Genomic DNA, 15,343 nt, shown 5'->3' with positions numbered 1-15,343 from the left:
TAAAAAAACGTAAAAGCACATTTTTTATAATATAATATAATTAAATTAAATTATAATATTTATTAATAAATTATTACAATATAAATCAATGCAATCAAATTGTATTACATTTTATGATGTTTTCAAATATATTTTTATCTTTTAATTTTGTTACTTTATTAAAAATATTTTATAATGTTATAATTTATTTTTTTATATATAAATTTTAAGAGATTTTTTTTATTTTCAGTAATTATAGTGATTGTTAATAAAATTTATATTATCTTTTAAAAAAATTTAAATAAAATATAAAATGTAAAAAATTATATTAAAAAATAAAAATAAAATATATGAGATTATAATAAGAAATAAAAATAAAATACATAACATTAAAAATATATTTAAGAGATGATATTATATAAAAATTAATAATAAAAAAATACAAATATATTAAATTTGTATTTTAATAAGTATGAATAGTTTTAAAAATTGATATTACATTCTCAATAAAATACTTATAAACTAAACGTTGCAATATTAGTTTTTCTACATTTTAATCATTACCTTATTTATATACCGAACATTACAATATTATCTTCTTTGCAATTATATCATTTGTAATCATATTATTTACAATCACATTACTTATAATCATATTATATTATAAAGTACCAAACGTACATGCAAAGATCTTTCACACCCTCCATTTCCCAACCTTGCAGTTGCAGTCAGAAATATCAAACAGGCTGCAAAGTCCAATCCTCCCTCACACAGATAAGACACCAATCTAGCCGGCGGTGCCATGAACACCCAACATCAACTAGAAGGAGAAACAGACACAAACACAACAGCAAACCATCAGTCATCCACAACATTTAACAGATAGTTATCCCTCTGGATCCCCTGTTTAGCAAGGCTATCCGCAGTGTCATTTGCCTCCCTAAGCGTGTGATGGATGTCTCACTCTTTGACTTGAAATTTCAGGTTTTCAATGTACGAAATAACCTTTGTCATACGCCATGGACTAGTCTTTGGCTACCTACACCATCTAACGGCATTAATACAGTCACTTTCGATCAACAATTTGTGAGACTCATTTTAGCTTGAGATAGCGAAGATTAAGAACGCTTCCCTAATATATAGCTAAAAGTTCTGCCATACTAGAATCTTCAATCCCAATAGTCTTAGAGAAAGTAACCCTAATAGCACCATTTGCATCACGAAGCATTGCCTCATCAGGGCTTCCCTTGACAGCACCATCAACATCCACTCAACAGCACCTCTTCTTTTTTTATGCTTTCCCATCTGACTTGAATTGTTAGGGGTCCTAAAGACATCAAGAACAAATTTGTAGATATCCTCTGATTGGTGGAATGAGGTTTCACTAACCTCCTGTGCTTGTTAGGAGGTTGTAAATTTTTTTTTTGGGTATACAGGGTGATCTAGTTGCTGCATATTGTTTTTTAGTTGTCTGCAGACTTATGTCTTATTGTGGATGGAGGTTTATTGTCCTCCTTTTTGTGTTTGTTTTTTGCATAGCTTATGAAATGAAATGATTTCAGCCCTTAAAAAAAAAAACTTGACATACTTATGAGTTACCATCATTTTCTTTAGTATAAAAAATCAGGATAATCTAATTTCCAGGTACTCTAGCTATTTTCATTGCCTTGTCTATATATACACATAAAACTGAAAGGAGAAAAAAAAAATCTAATAGAGTAATGAAGAAGTGTGGATATTGCTATATTGGATGGGATGGGACTTCGAGAAATATAATGATGGACTTAGCCCAAAAAAAAAAAAAGAGGAGGACTATGGTACTACTGGTAATATATAAATTATGCATTGAAAGTAGTTTACTTAATTAAAAATGTTGGGTGCGTTTGTTTTGTATAGTACAAAGTTATATACCAAAATGAAAGTACATTACTGGCATGAAGTACAAGCTTCTTCCTCTTTCCCTTGTTGCCATCACTCTTGGAAAAACAATCTCTCTTCCACCCTCCCCTCCTTTCTTTGTCTTTCTTTTTGCACCTTGCGGTGACATTGTTCTCTTCTTTTCCCTACCTAGCTTTGCATCTGCCTTCATCCACTCTCTCTCTCATCGTCCTTCATTACATGATGAAGCCCTATAACTTTGTTCTCGCCTTGGATGTCTCTTCTGACGTTTCATGTTTACCAGGGAAGTGTAACAGATCCATCTCAAAGGATTGCTTTCGTTTCCTCCGAAATGGGAAAGCCCCCTTTCTGTTATCGAAATGTTGTTGGCTTCATCTGCTTCCCTCCCCTCGTTATGCTGAAAATATTTTGACTCGAGCATATTTCATTTGTAGAAAACCAGCATTAGCAGTAGTTTCACCCACGAACTTCATTCTTTCTTTTTGTTTTTTCAGTTTCTGATACTTTAACAGTTCTTGCATCATCATGATCTGTTTTATGCTAGGAAAAATCAGGATAATCATCACCATTATCATGATAATTTGTTTTCTTTTTCTTTTTTAAACAAAAGACTACTTATTAGATAACATTATCTATTCTGAAGCTAGTTTTTGTGAATTACAAGAGTGGTTCATCTACATCACATAAGAATATTTATATATTCTTGGTCTTGCAATGCTGAGTTGATCGGGTTGTCACTTCTCTATCTCTCTAGATCTCACAAATGTTAATGTCTTTAATTTAATTTTATGAAATACAGTAAGTACTAATTGACTTTATGCAGTGCGACATGTAGCATTCTCCTTATATATGATTGATAATGAGAGGTATCAAATTTTGTTACATTTTGACTTTTCTATCCACTCTCTCTCTCTCTCCCTATTTGTGACTATATATCTATGATTCCTTTCTTTAATTATTATTTTTTATGGCATTAAATTGTCAGCCTCACAGCAGTAAATAACATTCATATTTCTTTATTCTCCGTCATGCCTTTATGACCTTCTTTTCTTGCAATGTATAGTTTTACTTTTCTTCTTCTTTCTTTCTGGATGGTCTAATTTCCATTATAATCTGTAAGGCTTTGCAACATATCTATTCATCACCTTGCATTTTTTTTGTTTCTGTTTTCATATAACTACATTATCATGGTTTCAACGTTGGATAGTACAATATTTACTTGAATGGATATGCATTAATTTGTCATTTATGCGCTATTTCTTCATCTTCACTGCAATGTTCTGTTTAGGGTTCAGTCATATATACCCATGCCTGTGCTTTTAATCCTGAAATCTGTTTGTTTACAGATTGAAGAGACTTTCAGTTTAACCTTTTAGTTTTGCCCTTTTTGTGAAATGAACTAGGAATTTAACCGACCCTCTCTTTGATTTATTCGGGCGCAAAGCTTATAACTCAACATGTCAGCTCCACATGTTGACAATGTCTCTACGATTCCTAAAGCCGCAGATGATTTATGGCCACTTGTACAAGAAAATAACAGCAGCCTGGTGCTGGAACCAAGCATGTTTCACTGCCAAGAGGGCAGAAATATTGAAAAAGAATTGCTGGAAAACGAAAATGTTCATCAGAAAGATGACCAAGATTATAATTTATCAACTTCTATTCAAGTCGTACTCGATCAATGGTCGTTTCCCCGAGTAAGCAGCAGCTCATCACTACCTATCATGGCTGGCGATGAGTTGGATTCGTTATTGGTTGTTCAGCAAGAAAATTCTGCACTACCCGACCATAACATTGATAAGGTATTACAAAAGGAATTACAGGATGGTCCCAGCAGTGAAAATGGTTTGTTATCTCCTGTCTATGCTTCAGATTATGCCTGTTCACTTCTACCTTTTAACAGCACATCACTATCTATTGAAGATAATGTAAGAACCGATGAGCTTGATTCAAGCAGGTTTGTTTTAGAACCATTGGAGCCAAATATGGAGGAGGGATATAATCCCATTGATAATAGCTTGTCTGCACCACTTGAGGATTCAAATGAACTAGATCTGCTTCTACAAAAATGCAGCACTCCACTTCCTAGTATGGACGAAAAAACAAGGGATGATAAGACAGATTTAAGCTTGGTCCCGGAAAAGGAATGTTCAGCAGTAGCTGAACCTAGAAGTGGCGAAGTATTGGTGGCCAAACGATTCAGCGCCAAGAATACAAGGAGAAACAATTATAGGCTCAAGGTCTTGCAAACTGGCAACAAGGAGGTTCAAGCTGATGAAGGAGAAGGATCAACTGTGAAGAAACAAGAACATAACGCGAAGGAGAGGATACGGAGGATGAAGCTGCATGCGTCCTACTTGGCACTCGGAGCATTGATTCCTGATTCTAGTAGATCAAAGGTTGATACGCCATTCCATCATTCACAATAGATTCACTTTTCATTGAGGAAATAATCTGGACTAAATAAGTAAAAGCAATCAGTTGAAGCCATTATTTTATGTCTGTCTGTCCTTTTTCTCATGGTAATTCCTATCTTGCAGAAAAGGAAGAGTGCGCCGCTTATAATTGACAGATCTGTTGAATACATTCCAGAGCTCGAGGAAGAAATAGAGAAGCTAACTCTCAGGAAGAATGATATGTTATCAACAATTAAACATAAGCAACCTCTCAACCAAAACCCACACTTAAAACCTGATCAAGATCCGTCAGTTTCAGTGCATGAAATCAGACAAGGTGAAGTTATCACACAAATATACTCTCAGATACATCCAGATGATGCTTTCTCAAACCTACTACAGAAGGTAGAAGAAGAAGGCATGTGCATTATGAGTGCCTCAACGCTCCAAGTCTCTGATGATGGAGTTTGCTACCATTTACATATACAGGTCTGCTTTCTTGCTTGCCATTAAAACCGTAGAACAAATACTGATTACAAGTTAATTAATTCATTTATTATATATACTAGCTAGTTAAAGTATATTCTCTCTTTGTTCTTCCCCTCTAAGTAGCTTATCTATTTTGAAATGAAGCAAGGGGGGGCGAGTTCAGGTGGAGCAAACCATCTTGCAAGTTTAAGAGAAAAGGTAATTTCATGGTTGCGCTAATTCCTTAAGTTTCCATCATGAAGAAAACCTTCACAAGGGCTGTCCTTAACATCTTTTTTCCACTAATAGATAGAAGGTTAAAAATATAATGTACTTTTTTTGTGATAACAATGCTATATATCTAGTTAGTGCCTCCCAATAATTGATTAACAAGCGTTGGTGTCAATGCTCAAGCACCATTTTAGCTTAATTAATGCATAGAAATGGAAAATATTCCCAATAAACTTTGTTTTATCATATTCATATATGTATGATCTTTATGATAGTTTTGTGGTTTATGATTAGCTTCTAGAGCTTCTAAGTTTCATATTGTTAATTATATGTTCCTAGATTCATAGCTGGATCATGGATGGAAGGAGAATTAATTGTTTGTAGTCAAGCCTTCTAAATTGTTTTCCAATATGAGATCTGGCTGCAGAATATTCCAGTGACATTTTTGTAGAATGAATAAATGCAAAGTGATATTAAGTCTTTTTTTTTGTTAAATTTAGTAAAAATGGCGCAACTTTTGCATGTTGATTATAAAAATTCAATTAGTTTATTTATTCCAACTTCCAACTGTTGTGAATTGACCTCTCCAAATAATTGATACTAATTAAGTGCCTACTTTCCCATATATCCCCCAAGGTTAATTATACTTGTCATATTACCAAAAAGAAAAGGTGGGTTAGCTGATTTCATAATGTTTAAGATCAACCTTGGTTAGGTTAGGTAATGTGTTCTTTCCTTTTCTCTTTTTTTTTTTTTTTTTGCCTTAAAGAGGTGTAGCTTTTCAAAAAAAAAAAAGAAATTTGTTTATATCTGGATGATACTCGCTAATATCTCTAATATTTTCTTGTTATTTTTATAAGTGAATAGATTTTATTGATATTAGCAAATAAGATGAGAAAATTTTCTCCTCTCTAAATGAGGAGAGTTTCTCATCTCTTTATTGCCTTCACCATGTTCATTACTACTCATGTTAGAAACCATATTCCGCACTGCCAGTCCCTCAAAAATCACTCATTGCCCTTATACTTGATTACCGGATTCCCTATAACACCTACATACAAAACACTGATACATATACAGCTAGCCCAAATATGTCCATATCGTAGGCATTATATTATACCCATTAATTTAAGTCTTACATACACCTTAACAATACCTATATATCCACATAATAGAGATAAACACACATCAACACCATGAGGAGTCCATTGAAAGCCATCAATCTGCTTAAATTTCTTCTCGAATTATATCCATGTAGCACATAGGATCTCTCTTGTTCCATCTTAATTAGATTTAGACGTCAATTTCAATTACATTAAGAGATATCCCCTCAGCTATCTAAGAAAACTTGGAAGCTTTTATTATTATTTTGAAGTGCATTGAAAAAAGAGGAAGTCTTACTTTGGATTTTATATACACATTGGAGATGGACAGATATATATTATTGATTCAAGTTTATATATTGAACCGTTATGAAGCTAAAAAAAGTAACAAAAGCATATATGTAGCCAGAGATAAAAGATCTATCAATGTCTATGTGATTTTTCATCTTAGAAAACTCAAACACTAATTAATACGTCTCCTTTTTCATTAAGAAAGAAAAAACCCTACGAACAGCCTAGCAGATTTTACACCAGCAGATTTGATTGAGATTGAAGCTGAAAGTCACTACCAAGAGAAGTTGCAGCCTGATCAATCTGCCTGAGTTTCTTTGCCACATCAATCATCGTTGGTCTATCTTCTTTTTGAGTTGCGGATGCATCTATGGGCAAGCACTGCAAAAGCTTGAAATCCCTCCTCTTCCCCAGTCCAGGTCCCCTCATCTAAAATTCTAGAATCAGCAATGTCAGTAATCCTATCATCTTCTATTTCTTGCTTCACATCATCTATGATAGGGTTAGTTTTGAAAAAGAATAAAAACGTCTATCATATATAGGGCTGCTCCTAGCATGAAACTCACAGCGGTAAAAGCCATAAAATCTCATAGTTCCGGTCAAAAGCACGAGTAAAAGTACACCAAAACTGAAAACATCATTCTTCTCATTGAAGCATCCTGTAACCTTGCAATATTCAGGAGCAACGCATCCCATTGTATCTACCACTTGATCCTGTACATGGGACTTACCTTCAGGGATAGGAAAGGAGAGTGAGAAATCAGACAACTTAGCAACGCAATTTTCATCCAGATAAATAGTCTAAGGACTTATATCTCTATGAATAATTGGCCGAGGGAATGCAAAGTGGAGATAAGCAACTGCATTAGCTATATCAGCTGCAATCTTTAACCTTGATGTCCATGCCAGTGAATGGGAATCATCAAGACTCAAAAGATGATCACGCAGAGAGTCCCATTCTTTCCAAATTCGAAAATGGGGGTAGGAACTCGAGTCTCTAGGCAGCATCCTAACAACTTCAAAACATTTTTATGACCACTCATAATTGATGCAAAGACAATTTCATTGATTGCTCGTTGGTAATTTTTCAAGTCATGGTTTCTACACTTCTTAACCAATACTAGTTGACGGTCTCGCAGAAAACCCTGGTACAACTCAGAGTATCCATCGGTTTGCGGAACTGGCTCTTTTTCAGAAAAGTTTCAGATTGGAAGTATTACATTTCCCATTGCAGGTGGCAATCAGTTTCTCTAGTAAACTTTTTCCATTTCTCATAAATGTTAGTGTGGGTTCATCCTCTGCTTCCCTACCCTTCTTAGTTCTCAAACGTTGTCGCCTGTTTATCAAAGTCCCGTGATTCAAAATAGTTCAGATAAATTAACATGCAAAATATATAATGCGACAGGCTCCAAAAACCACATACAGGTCAAACCAATAAACCAAATTGGGGTTGAAAGCAGGCTATCAAAAGAAAAAGAAGAGAAACTTTGCCAACTGCATAACCGAAACAAAAGAGGAAAACAGATTAAGTAGTACCAACTAGCAAGGAAGGAAACTACCTCTGGATGTTCTCTCCAATAAGCCTTTCTGTCTTGTTTCAGTTATACAGATTCGTAGAATTAGATAACAACTACGGTTTACATTTATATATACGTAAGAGTGATAAATCTCATGCTTTATATTACCAACCAAAAAACAAATCAATTGCTGAATAAAGTATGACAAGTACTCAAGTTTGGAGTGACCAATTTAAAAAAGTTGAATGCTACACAAATAATTTGATAAAATTACGGGGTGGTGTGGGTTAATTATGTAGAAGTGGAATAGCAGAATAAAGAAAACTCCATGGGCAAAAACATAATTTTGGAGAAGCCAAGGGGCCATCCCCGGCCTCATGCCGGTAAAGAAATACTAGAATGAAGTTAGCTTATATCGACCCAAAAATAGGAGAGAGAGGCCCAAGGGACGTGCTAGTTAGCAAAGAAACGAGAGTCATAAACCTCAAAAGAAACATGAAGGCCCAATCCAAGTGGTTTATTTATACTTATCATTATTATTATTATTATATTTCAATCCAGAGCATTTCTTTCAATTCAAAACAATGATAATCCCCTCGCTTAATTCAATTATGACAAAAAAAAAGTTAAAATCCAATGCTTGTGTGATAACTCATTTAACTGATGATTTTATTAGTGTTTATAATAAAACTTCAAACCCCCCATCCAAAATTATTTTCCTTATCAAGTATAACACAAATAATTAATTATATTTAGATTACCCTATATAAATATGTAATAATCATAACTCAATTTAGTTCAGTTGTAATGACTTAAATCGTAAATAAAAAAAGATTTGTGTAACTCATAAGTAGACTTGACAAATTTTAAATATACAATATTGAGTCAAGTGGATTTAGATTTAGCATAATCTTAAAATACAAAATTAAATAAATTTAAATTTTATAAAGACTTTAATAAAAAATGGTTGGAAGTAAGTCTCTAAGTTAAATATTAGTATATAAATTACTTTTCAATAGATTTACTTTATTTGAGATCTCTGACCCCATTTCTTATAAAATTATAAAAATAATTAGTGAGTTCAATAATATCATTAATTACTTAAAACTTTAACATAAGTAATATATCAAGTAAAAAGTTTTAATATTTCAGTGAATAAATGATCTCATGCGACATTACTTGTTCTAATGTAGATCCACCTTTTGATATTGTGGAAAAACAAATAATCGATAAATCCTAGACCCTTACTTTCTTTAATTCAAACCTCAACCAGATGATAAACTTAATTTTTATCAATAATTTCATCACTTGATTAACAGATAAAATTTTTTTACTAAATAATGAATTTTCTCATTTTGTAAATCGTATATATAATTGTTTTATGTTATATAATTTATATAATAAATGTATTGTATTCGTATTTTTGACACTACGAATTAATTTCGTCACTTATTTAAGTGTTATATTCTTACAGTTATACGACTCGCACCCTTGAGCAGGAATTACCGGCCCACCTCATGACCAGCTAAACAAACAAACCAAGATCAAAATAACGCAACTTGGTCATTCAGGACTCACAAGGGGCAAAAACGTAATTACGATGTATCACGGTTAATGTAAAGCCCTCACTAAATCTCCGGTCTCATGATGTCGGGGGCAAAGCTTAACCGAGCAAAGCTCTGTCGAGAAGAGTTGTAACTCGGACGAGTTTGCATCTTGAAAACCCCAGCAACATTATAATACATCTGCTAAAGTAGTAGTATCTCATCTTCACACTGTCTTGTTATTTTTGTCTAAAAATTCTACGAATACTCTTCCCGGTGAGTTTTTGGTTCCTTTTTTCTTTTTTTTCTTGTTATTGAACTTCAAAAGGAAAAATTCTGAACTATTGGGCTTGTATTGTACGTTTTCTGTTACTTTTTTACATGAATTCAGTCACTTTAACGTGTGGGTATTTTTCTATATGTGAAAAAAAAATGACCATAGAATTGGTATGCGGCTTTAGATTTGGATTTGGGTTTGGCATTGCATTCTAGATTCTTTTACTATTATTTCTAATTTTCGTATTATTTTTTTTAAAATTGCAGAGCTTGTCCTCTGTATGAATGGCTTGGCGAGGGGTTGGGAAGAAAGTGAGTTTTCTTTCTCTTTTTTTCTTCTTTGAATCGTATTAGCATGAAATTGGAGACTTTGAACATGTGAAATTTCTGTTGCTAACTAATAAATTGGGTATGGCTGAAAATTTTTCGTTGGATAAGAATTTAATAGCATGTTGCTAACAAATGATTCATCAAGGTCTCATTATAAGTTCCTTTTTGCTATCTCTAGGAATTTCCTTTCCTTTTGTGAGGAAGTGCCTGAATAATAATATACCAATTTTTAGTCTTTATCTTTACTTATGTATACTGTAGCACGTATTGTCGCCAATGGCGAGAGAGCTCAGTAGTTGTGTATCGCCAATATGAATGTTGGCAATATTTAGTCTTTATCTTCACATGTGCATTGACTGTAGCGTATATTGTCCCCAACAAAGAAAGAGCCTGGTAGTTGTTTTGCAAGTGCCTTCGATATTGTCTATCATGCCTAATGTCTTCCTACACATTGTTTACAGGGAATTAATGCCAGTCTGATTAGAGCTCTGGCTTCAACACCTCTGGGACATGTAGCCAGGATAAATTCTGCATCTACTGCTGATCTTGCAGTAAAATCAAATCTTATTTCTGTTAAATGCAAATGCACACCTGGTAAGCTAAAAAGCCATATTTATGCATGCCTTAGCTTGTGTAATATGTATATATAAAACATATGGCATATGTATCGTATGTAGAAGGTTCTATTTTAATTCTTTGAATGTACGAGCATGTATGTATGGTGGGTTAGTAGGCTTCTATTATGTGGCATTACTTGAGTTAGGTAAGCCGCTTCTGTTACCTGCAGAGGTGCACCTTGTTATGGGTTTTAGCAATGAATCAGTCACTCAGCAGTTTCTTATCTCGTTTACTCTTTCACAGATGGGAAATGGTTTGCATTGTTGTAGTTAATTGGGTTTTGCAAAACATTGATAGAATTTTAAAAAATAACTGTGTAATGTGATTTTACGTTATCATATTCACCAGCAAAATTTGCTATTGCAGATTTTTCTTTCAGCTCGTTTCTATCAAGATCTAGGTATTGCAAAGTTTTGAAAAATGAAGCTTTGATCCGGTAAGTTGCCTTTCTTGATTTTCATTTTATTTCTTGTGAATCTTGGAGATAGAGATTGACCAATGCCTTTCATTACTTTGAATTTACTCTTATAATGTATGATTTTCTTTAAAATATTATTTCTTGTAGTAGCTTGTTCAACAGTTTCTTGAGTAGCTTAATTATTGCTATAACTTGATGTGAATGTATTCGCAAAGAGGTTGAGCATCTCATGTGGTAACACGTTTTGCTATCTTCTTGTAAGACATTCCATGGAAGAATTTGTTATTCTTGAATTTGGAAATTGATGTTAAGCCGATTTTATTGATCAAATTTTAAAATACCTGATTTAAGTATAATTTCAATTCTTGAGTTTTGGGATTAAATGTGGCACCCTGGTGTTGCTTAGGTATTTTCATGCGAGTTCAGAATTGCTGGCTAGAAAGAAAAATGAGGAGGCATTGGGTTTAAAGATTCACAAGAAAGAAAAACCCAGAGGGAAGTTTGTCAAGAGGGAAAAGAAGACCCAACCGCCTGTGGAAGCTCCATATGTTTCTAAACTGAAAAAATCTAGCAAATCCTTGCAAGAGAAAACTGTTGAGATATTTGACGGCATGACCATTGTTGAGCTTGCAAAGCGAACTGGTGAGCGCATAGCTGCTCTTCAGGATATTCTCATAAATGTTGGGGAAAGTGTTGATTCAGAATTTGACCCTCTAAGTATTGATATTGCGGAGCTCATTGCAATGGTAACCTTCTTAACTGCTGACAAATTGGAGAAGCATCTTATTTGCAATTTAAAATACAAAACTCGTGCGCATGCTCATATAGACTGTTGAGTGGATTATCAGTTCGAAACCATCTTCCTAAAACTTGTGTGCGTGCTCATATAGACTGTTGAGTGGATTATCAGTTCTAAACCATCTTCCTAGCATTATCCTTTGTCAAGGAAGAGCTCTTAGAATGGGAGATTGGTTAGGTTAGATAGAAAATCTGATGATGGTTTCTCTTCTTGACTCAGAATATACTCTACTTTTATGCATTGTTCTGGCCACAATTCTAGTAATTAGAGATGTATGTTGAATAACATATGATCTTACATTGTGGTGGTATTTGCTTTTAGTTATTGAATCTTTCTCTCTCTAATCCTTACCTGTTGTCTTGGGCTCATTGTAATATATCATGGTAAAGGCTGCTTTGGGACATCTAAGGACTTCTCAATGATTTTGCAGGAACTTGGAGCCAGTGTCAAGAGGATACATGCCAGTGAAGGAGCAGAAATTCTCTCACGACCACCTATTGTGACAGTCATGGGCCACGTTGACCATGGTAAAACTTCTCTTTTAGATGCTCTACGTCAAACATCAGTGGCAGCCAAAGAAGCTGGTGGCATAACTCAACATCTTGGTGCTTTTGTTGTTCGCATGCCATCAGGGGCATCAATTACATTCCTTGACACCCCTGGTCATGCTGCATTTAGTGCAATGCGAGCAAGAGGTGCAGCGGTCACAGATATAGTTGTGTTAGTTGTAGCAGCCGATGATGGGGTGATGCCCCAGACTCTTGAAGCCATGGCCCATGCAAAGGCAGCTAATGTACCAATTGTGGTTGCGGTTAATAAATGCGATAAACCAGCTGCTAACCCAGATAGAGTAAAAATACAGCTTGCTTCAGAGGGTTTGCTGCTGGAGGAGATGGGTGGAGACATTCAGGTGGTTGAAGTTTCAGCAATAAAGAAAACTGGATTGGATAACTTGGAGGAGGCTTTGCTACTGCAGGCCGAGATGATGAATCTTAAAGCACGCCTGGATGGACTTGCTCAAGCTTATGTCGTGGAGGCCAGACTTGACAAAGGGCGGGGCCCATTAGCCACTGCAATAGTAAAAGCAGGGACTTTGGTTTGTGGGCAATATGTGGTTGTGGGCTTAGAGTGGGGCAGAATAAGAGCTATTAGAGATATGGTGGGGAAAGCAATAGAGCAGGCAACACCGGCAACGCCAGTTGAGATTGAGGGTTTGAAGGGGCTTCCAATGGCTGGTGATGATATTATCGTTGTGCAATCTGAGGAGCGAGCTAGGATGCTTAGTGCAGGGAGGAAAAAGAAATTTGACAAAGACAGACTATTGAAGATTAGCAGTGGAAGAGCTGAAGCTTTGGAGCAATCAGAAGAGGTGCCTCAAAGGGCTGAAATGCCAATAATTGTAAAAGCAGATGTACAGGGCACTGTCCAGGCTGTCACAGATGCATTGAAAACTTTAAATAGTCCCCAGGTGTGTGTGAAAGTCAAATATGTTATCTGATTGTTATTTTTGCCTTGTTTTGGGGGTTCTAACCCCAAGGTGTTGGTTGCTGATATTTGTTGGGCATCCCTCACAATTGGTACAAGTATTCTTTTTTGATTAGCACTTTTTACAAGAATGCAGAATTATTAAAGCATTGGATTCTTGCCTCACTATGCTGCAAAATTTATCTGGTTTTGAAAATGAAATGGAAAATAAAAAAAGAAGTGGTGCTGGTCATTGATATTGCCCATTGCAACTAATCCTTTTTGTTCTCTCGTGTTGTTGTGCTTTGTTATTGATACATTCTCCAATTTCACATCCAGGTTTTCGTGAATGTAGTCCATGTTGGGGTGGGGCCTATTTCTCAATCTGATGTGGACCTAGCACAGGCATGTGGTGCATGCATTATTGGATTCAATGTTAAAAGTCCGCCTAGTTCTCTTAGTATGGCAGCCACTCAAGCCGGCATAAAGGTACTCACCTCCAATTCCATTTAATCTCATTCTTGTTCTTTTTTCTCTTGCAAGTTTTACCTTGTGTAAAAGTATGAGAAATTCTTTTCTACTATTTTTTTGGTGTACAAATAATTGATGTCGTTGTATTGTGCAAGCACCAGAATGGGAACTTTGTTGAACTTAATGATTTGTATTGCTTCCAGATTCTGATGCACAGTGTTATATATCACCTTTTGGAGGCCATTGGTAATATGATAGTGGACAAGGCCCCTGGCACTTTTGAAACTCAGGTAGCTGGGGAGGCTGAGGTGTTGGATATCTTTGAGCTTAAAGGAAAGAGCAAGGCAAAGGGCGGGGATGTAAAGATTGCAGGTTGCCGGGTAATTGATGGTTGTGTCTCCAGATCATCAACCATGAGGCTGTTGAGAAGTGGGGAAGTTGTGTTTGAAGGATCTTGCACATCATTGAAGCAGGAGCAGCACGATGTAGAGAAAGTGGGAAAAGGAAATGAGTGTGGACTCGTGCTGTGTAACTGTGATAATTTCCGTGTCGGAGACATCATCCAATGCTTGGAGCAAGTGGTTAGGAAACCCAAGTTCATTTCATCAGAGAGTGGGGTTGTTCGAATTGAGTGCTGAACCTGCTTTTGCTAGTGAAATTTTCTGTGACATTGGATACAAATACTCCACCATTATTGACTTGATTTGTTTGCCCCTGCAATTCTACATGGAAAATCATGCTACGCCTGGCCATACCGCAAGGTACCTATGCGATGTGTTTAGAGATTAAGCAACTTAAGGATCAAATCCTGCCGATTTAGGGATATGTCTGCGTAATAGCAGTTGAAATGTAATCATGAATTTGTCAATTTTGGGAGGCCGTGATTATTTATCCAAAATTTGTATACATGATTAACTTATTGATAACCATAAGGTAAACAGCATGCCATTCACCTCATAGCTGCTCTTCAAATTTTGTTAGGGGATGGGATTAAATTATGTATATGGTGTATTCCCTTCCTTTAAATAATATCATTCATCACACTTTCGACATTCGTGTTGATGTAGGGCCCATTGAAGCCTAAACACCATTTTCTTAGATCATTGGCTCAAAGTTTTACATCTGATGCATAATGCACGGTGGAAATTTTGGCTTGGTTTACTGTTTGGATGCTAGGAAAATAAAAGGGAAAATTTTGGGGGGGGGGGGGGGGGGGGGGTTTCTGTGTTTTAGAAGCTAAGGTGTTTTACAGTATTTTTATTATGAGATTTTTTTTTTGTTTCTAAAATATTAATTTTTTTTTTTATTTCAAGTGGGATAATTTTTAGATGACTTAATAGAGAGATCTCACATGTTATCCACACAGAAATTTTAAAATAATATTTAGCAAATTACATTTAAGTTTATTAAATTAATAATATTAGCATGCGAGTTTATATTAGATGCATTTCATTAAAATAGGCAAAAGAACTTAAGCAAGAACTTTTTTGACATGTAACGTGAGGCTAAGATAAGATGCCAAAGCATGCATGCATAGGG

The 15,343-nt window shown here is 35.2% G+C and overlaps 2 protein-coding genes and 1 pseudogene across 5 annotated transcripts; 2 read left to right on the top strand and 1 right to left on the bottom strand.

Moving 5' to 3' along the window:
* Positions 1–1,944: 1,944 nt before the first annotated feature.
* On the top strand, positions 1,945–5,468 carry LOC18607810 (basic helix-loop-helix (bHLH) DNA-binding superfamily protein). Of its 4 annotated transcripts, none has more exons than XM_088803270.1 (4): positions 3,461–3,680; positions 3,836–4,277; positions 4,419–4,763; positions 4,908–5,468. In XM_088803270.1, exons 1-4 carry the CDS (start codon positions 3,613–3,615, stop codon positions 4,980–4,982), a joined length of 930 nt encoding a protein of 309 aa, XP_088659396.1. In that variant the 5' UTR covers positions 3,461–3,612; the 3' UTR covers positions 4,983–5,468. The 4 variants fall into 4 exon arrangements, with proteins under 4 accessions (XP_088659395.1, XP_007042240.3, XP_088659396.1 ...); XM_018115136.2 differs by having other exon boundaries at positions 3,595–3,723; XM_088803269.1 differs by having other exon boundaries at positions 1,945–4,277; positions 4,912–5,468.
* A 1,133-nt stretch (positions 5,469–6,601) lies between these two features.
* LOC148763946 (serine/threonine-protein kinase ZRK1-like) lies at positions 6,602–7,635 on the bottom strand (annotated as a pseudogene).
* Positions 7,636–9,423: 1,788 nt separating this feature from the next.
* On the top strand, positions 9,424–14,858 carry LOC18607808 (Translation initiation factor 2, small GTP-binding protein). The gene is made up of 8 exons (XM_007042175.3): positions 9,424–9,704; positions 9,972–10,016; positions 10,496–10,628; positions 11,019–11,088; positions 11,477–11,816; positions 12,300–13,337; positions 13,673–13,822; positions 14,008–14,858. Exons 2-8 carry the CDS (start codon positions 9,990–9,992, stop codon positions 14,440–14,442), a joined length of 2,193 nt encoding a protein of 730 aa, XP_007042237.1. The 5' UTR covers positions 9,424–9,704; positions 9,972–9,989; the 3' UTR covers positions 14,443–14,858.
* Positions 14,859–15,343: the final 485 nt, after the last annotated feature.

Source organism: Theobroma cacao, chromosome 2, assembly GCF_053813885.1.
Source record: "Theobroma cacao isolate CCN51 chromosome 2, ASM5381388v1, whole genome shotgun sequence".
In the NCBI taxonomy this organism is placed as follows: Eukaryota; Viridiplantae; Streptophyta; class Magnoliopsida; order Malvales; family Malvaceae; genus Theobroma; species Theobroma cacao.
The sequence above is the reverse complement of the archived record's forward strand: the minus strand, read 5'-3'. Positions and strand labels throughout refer to the sequence as shown.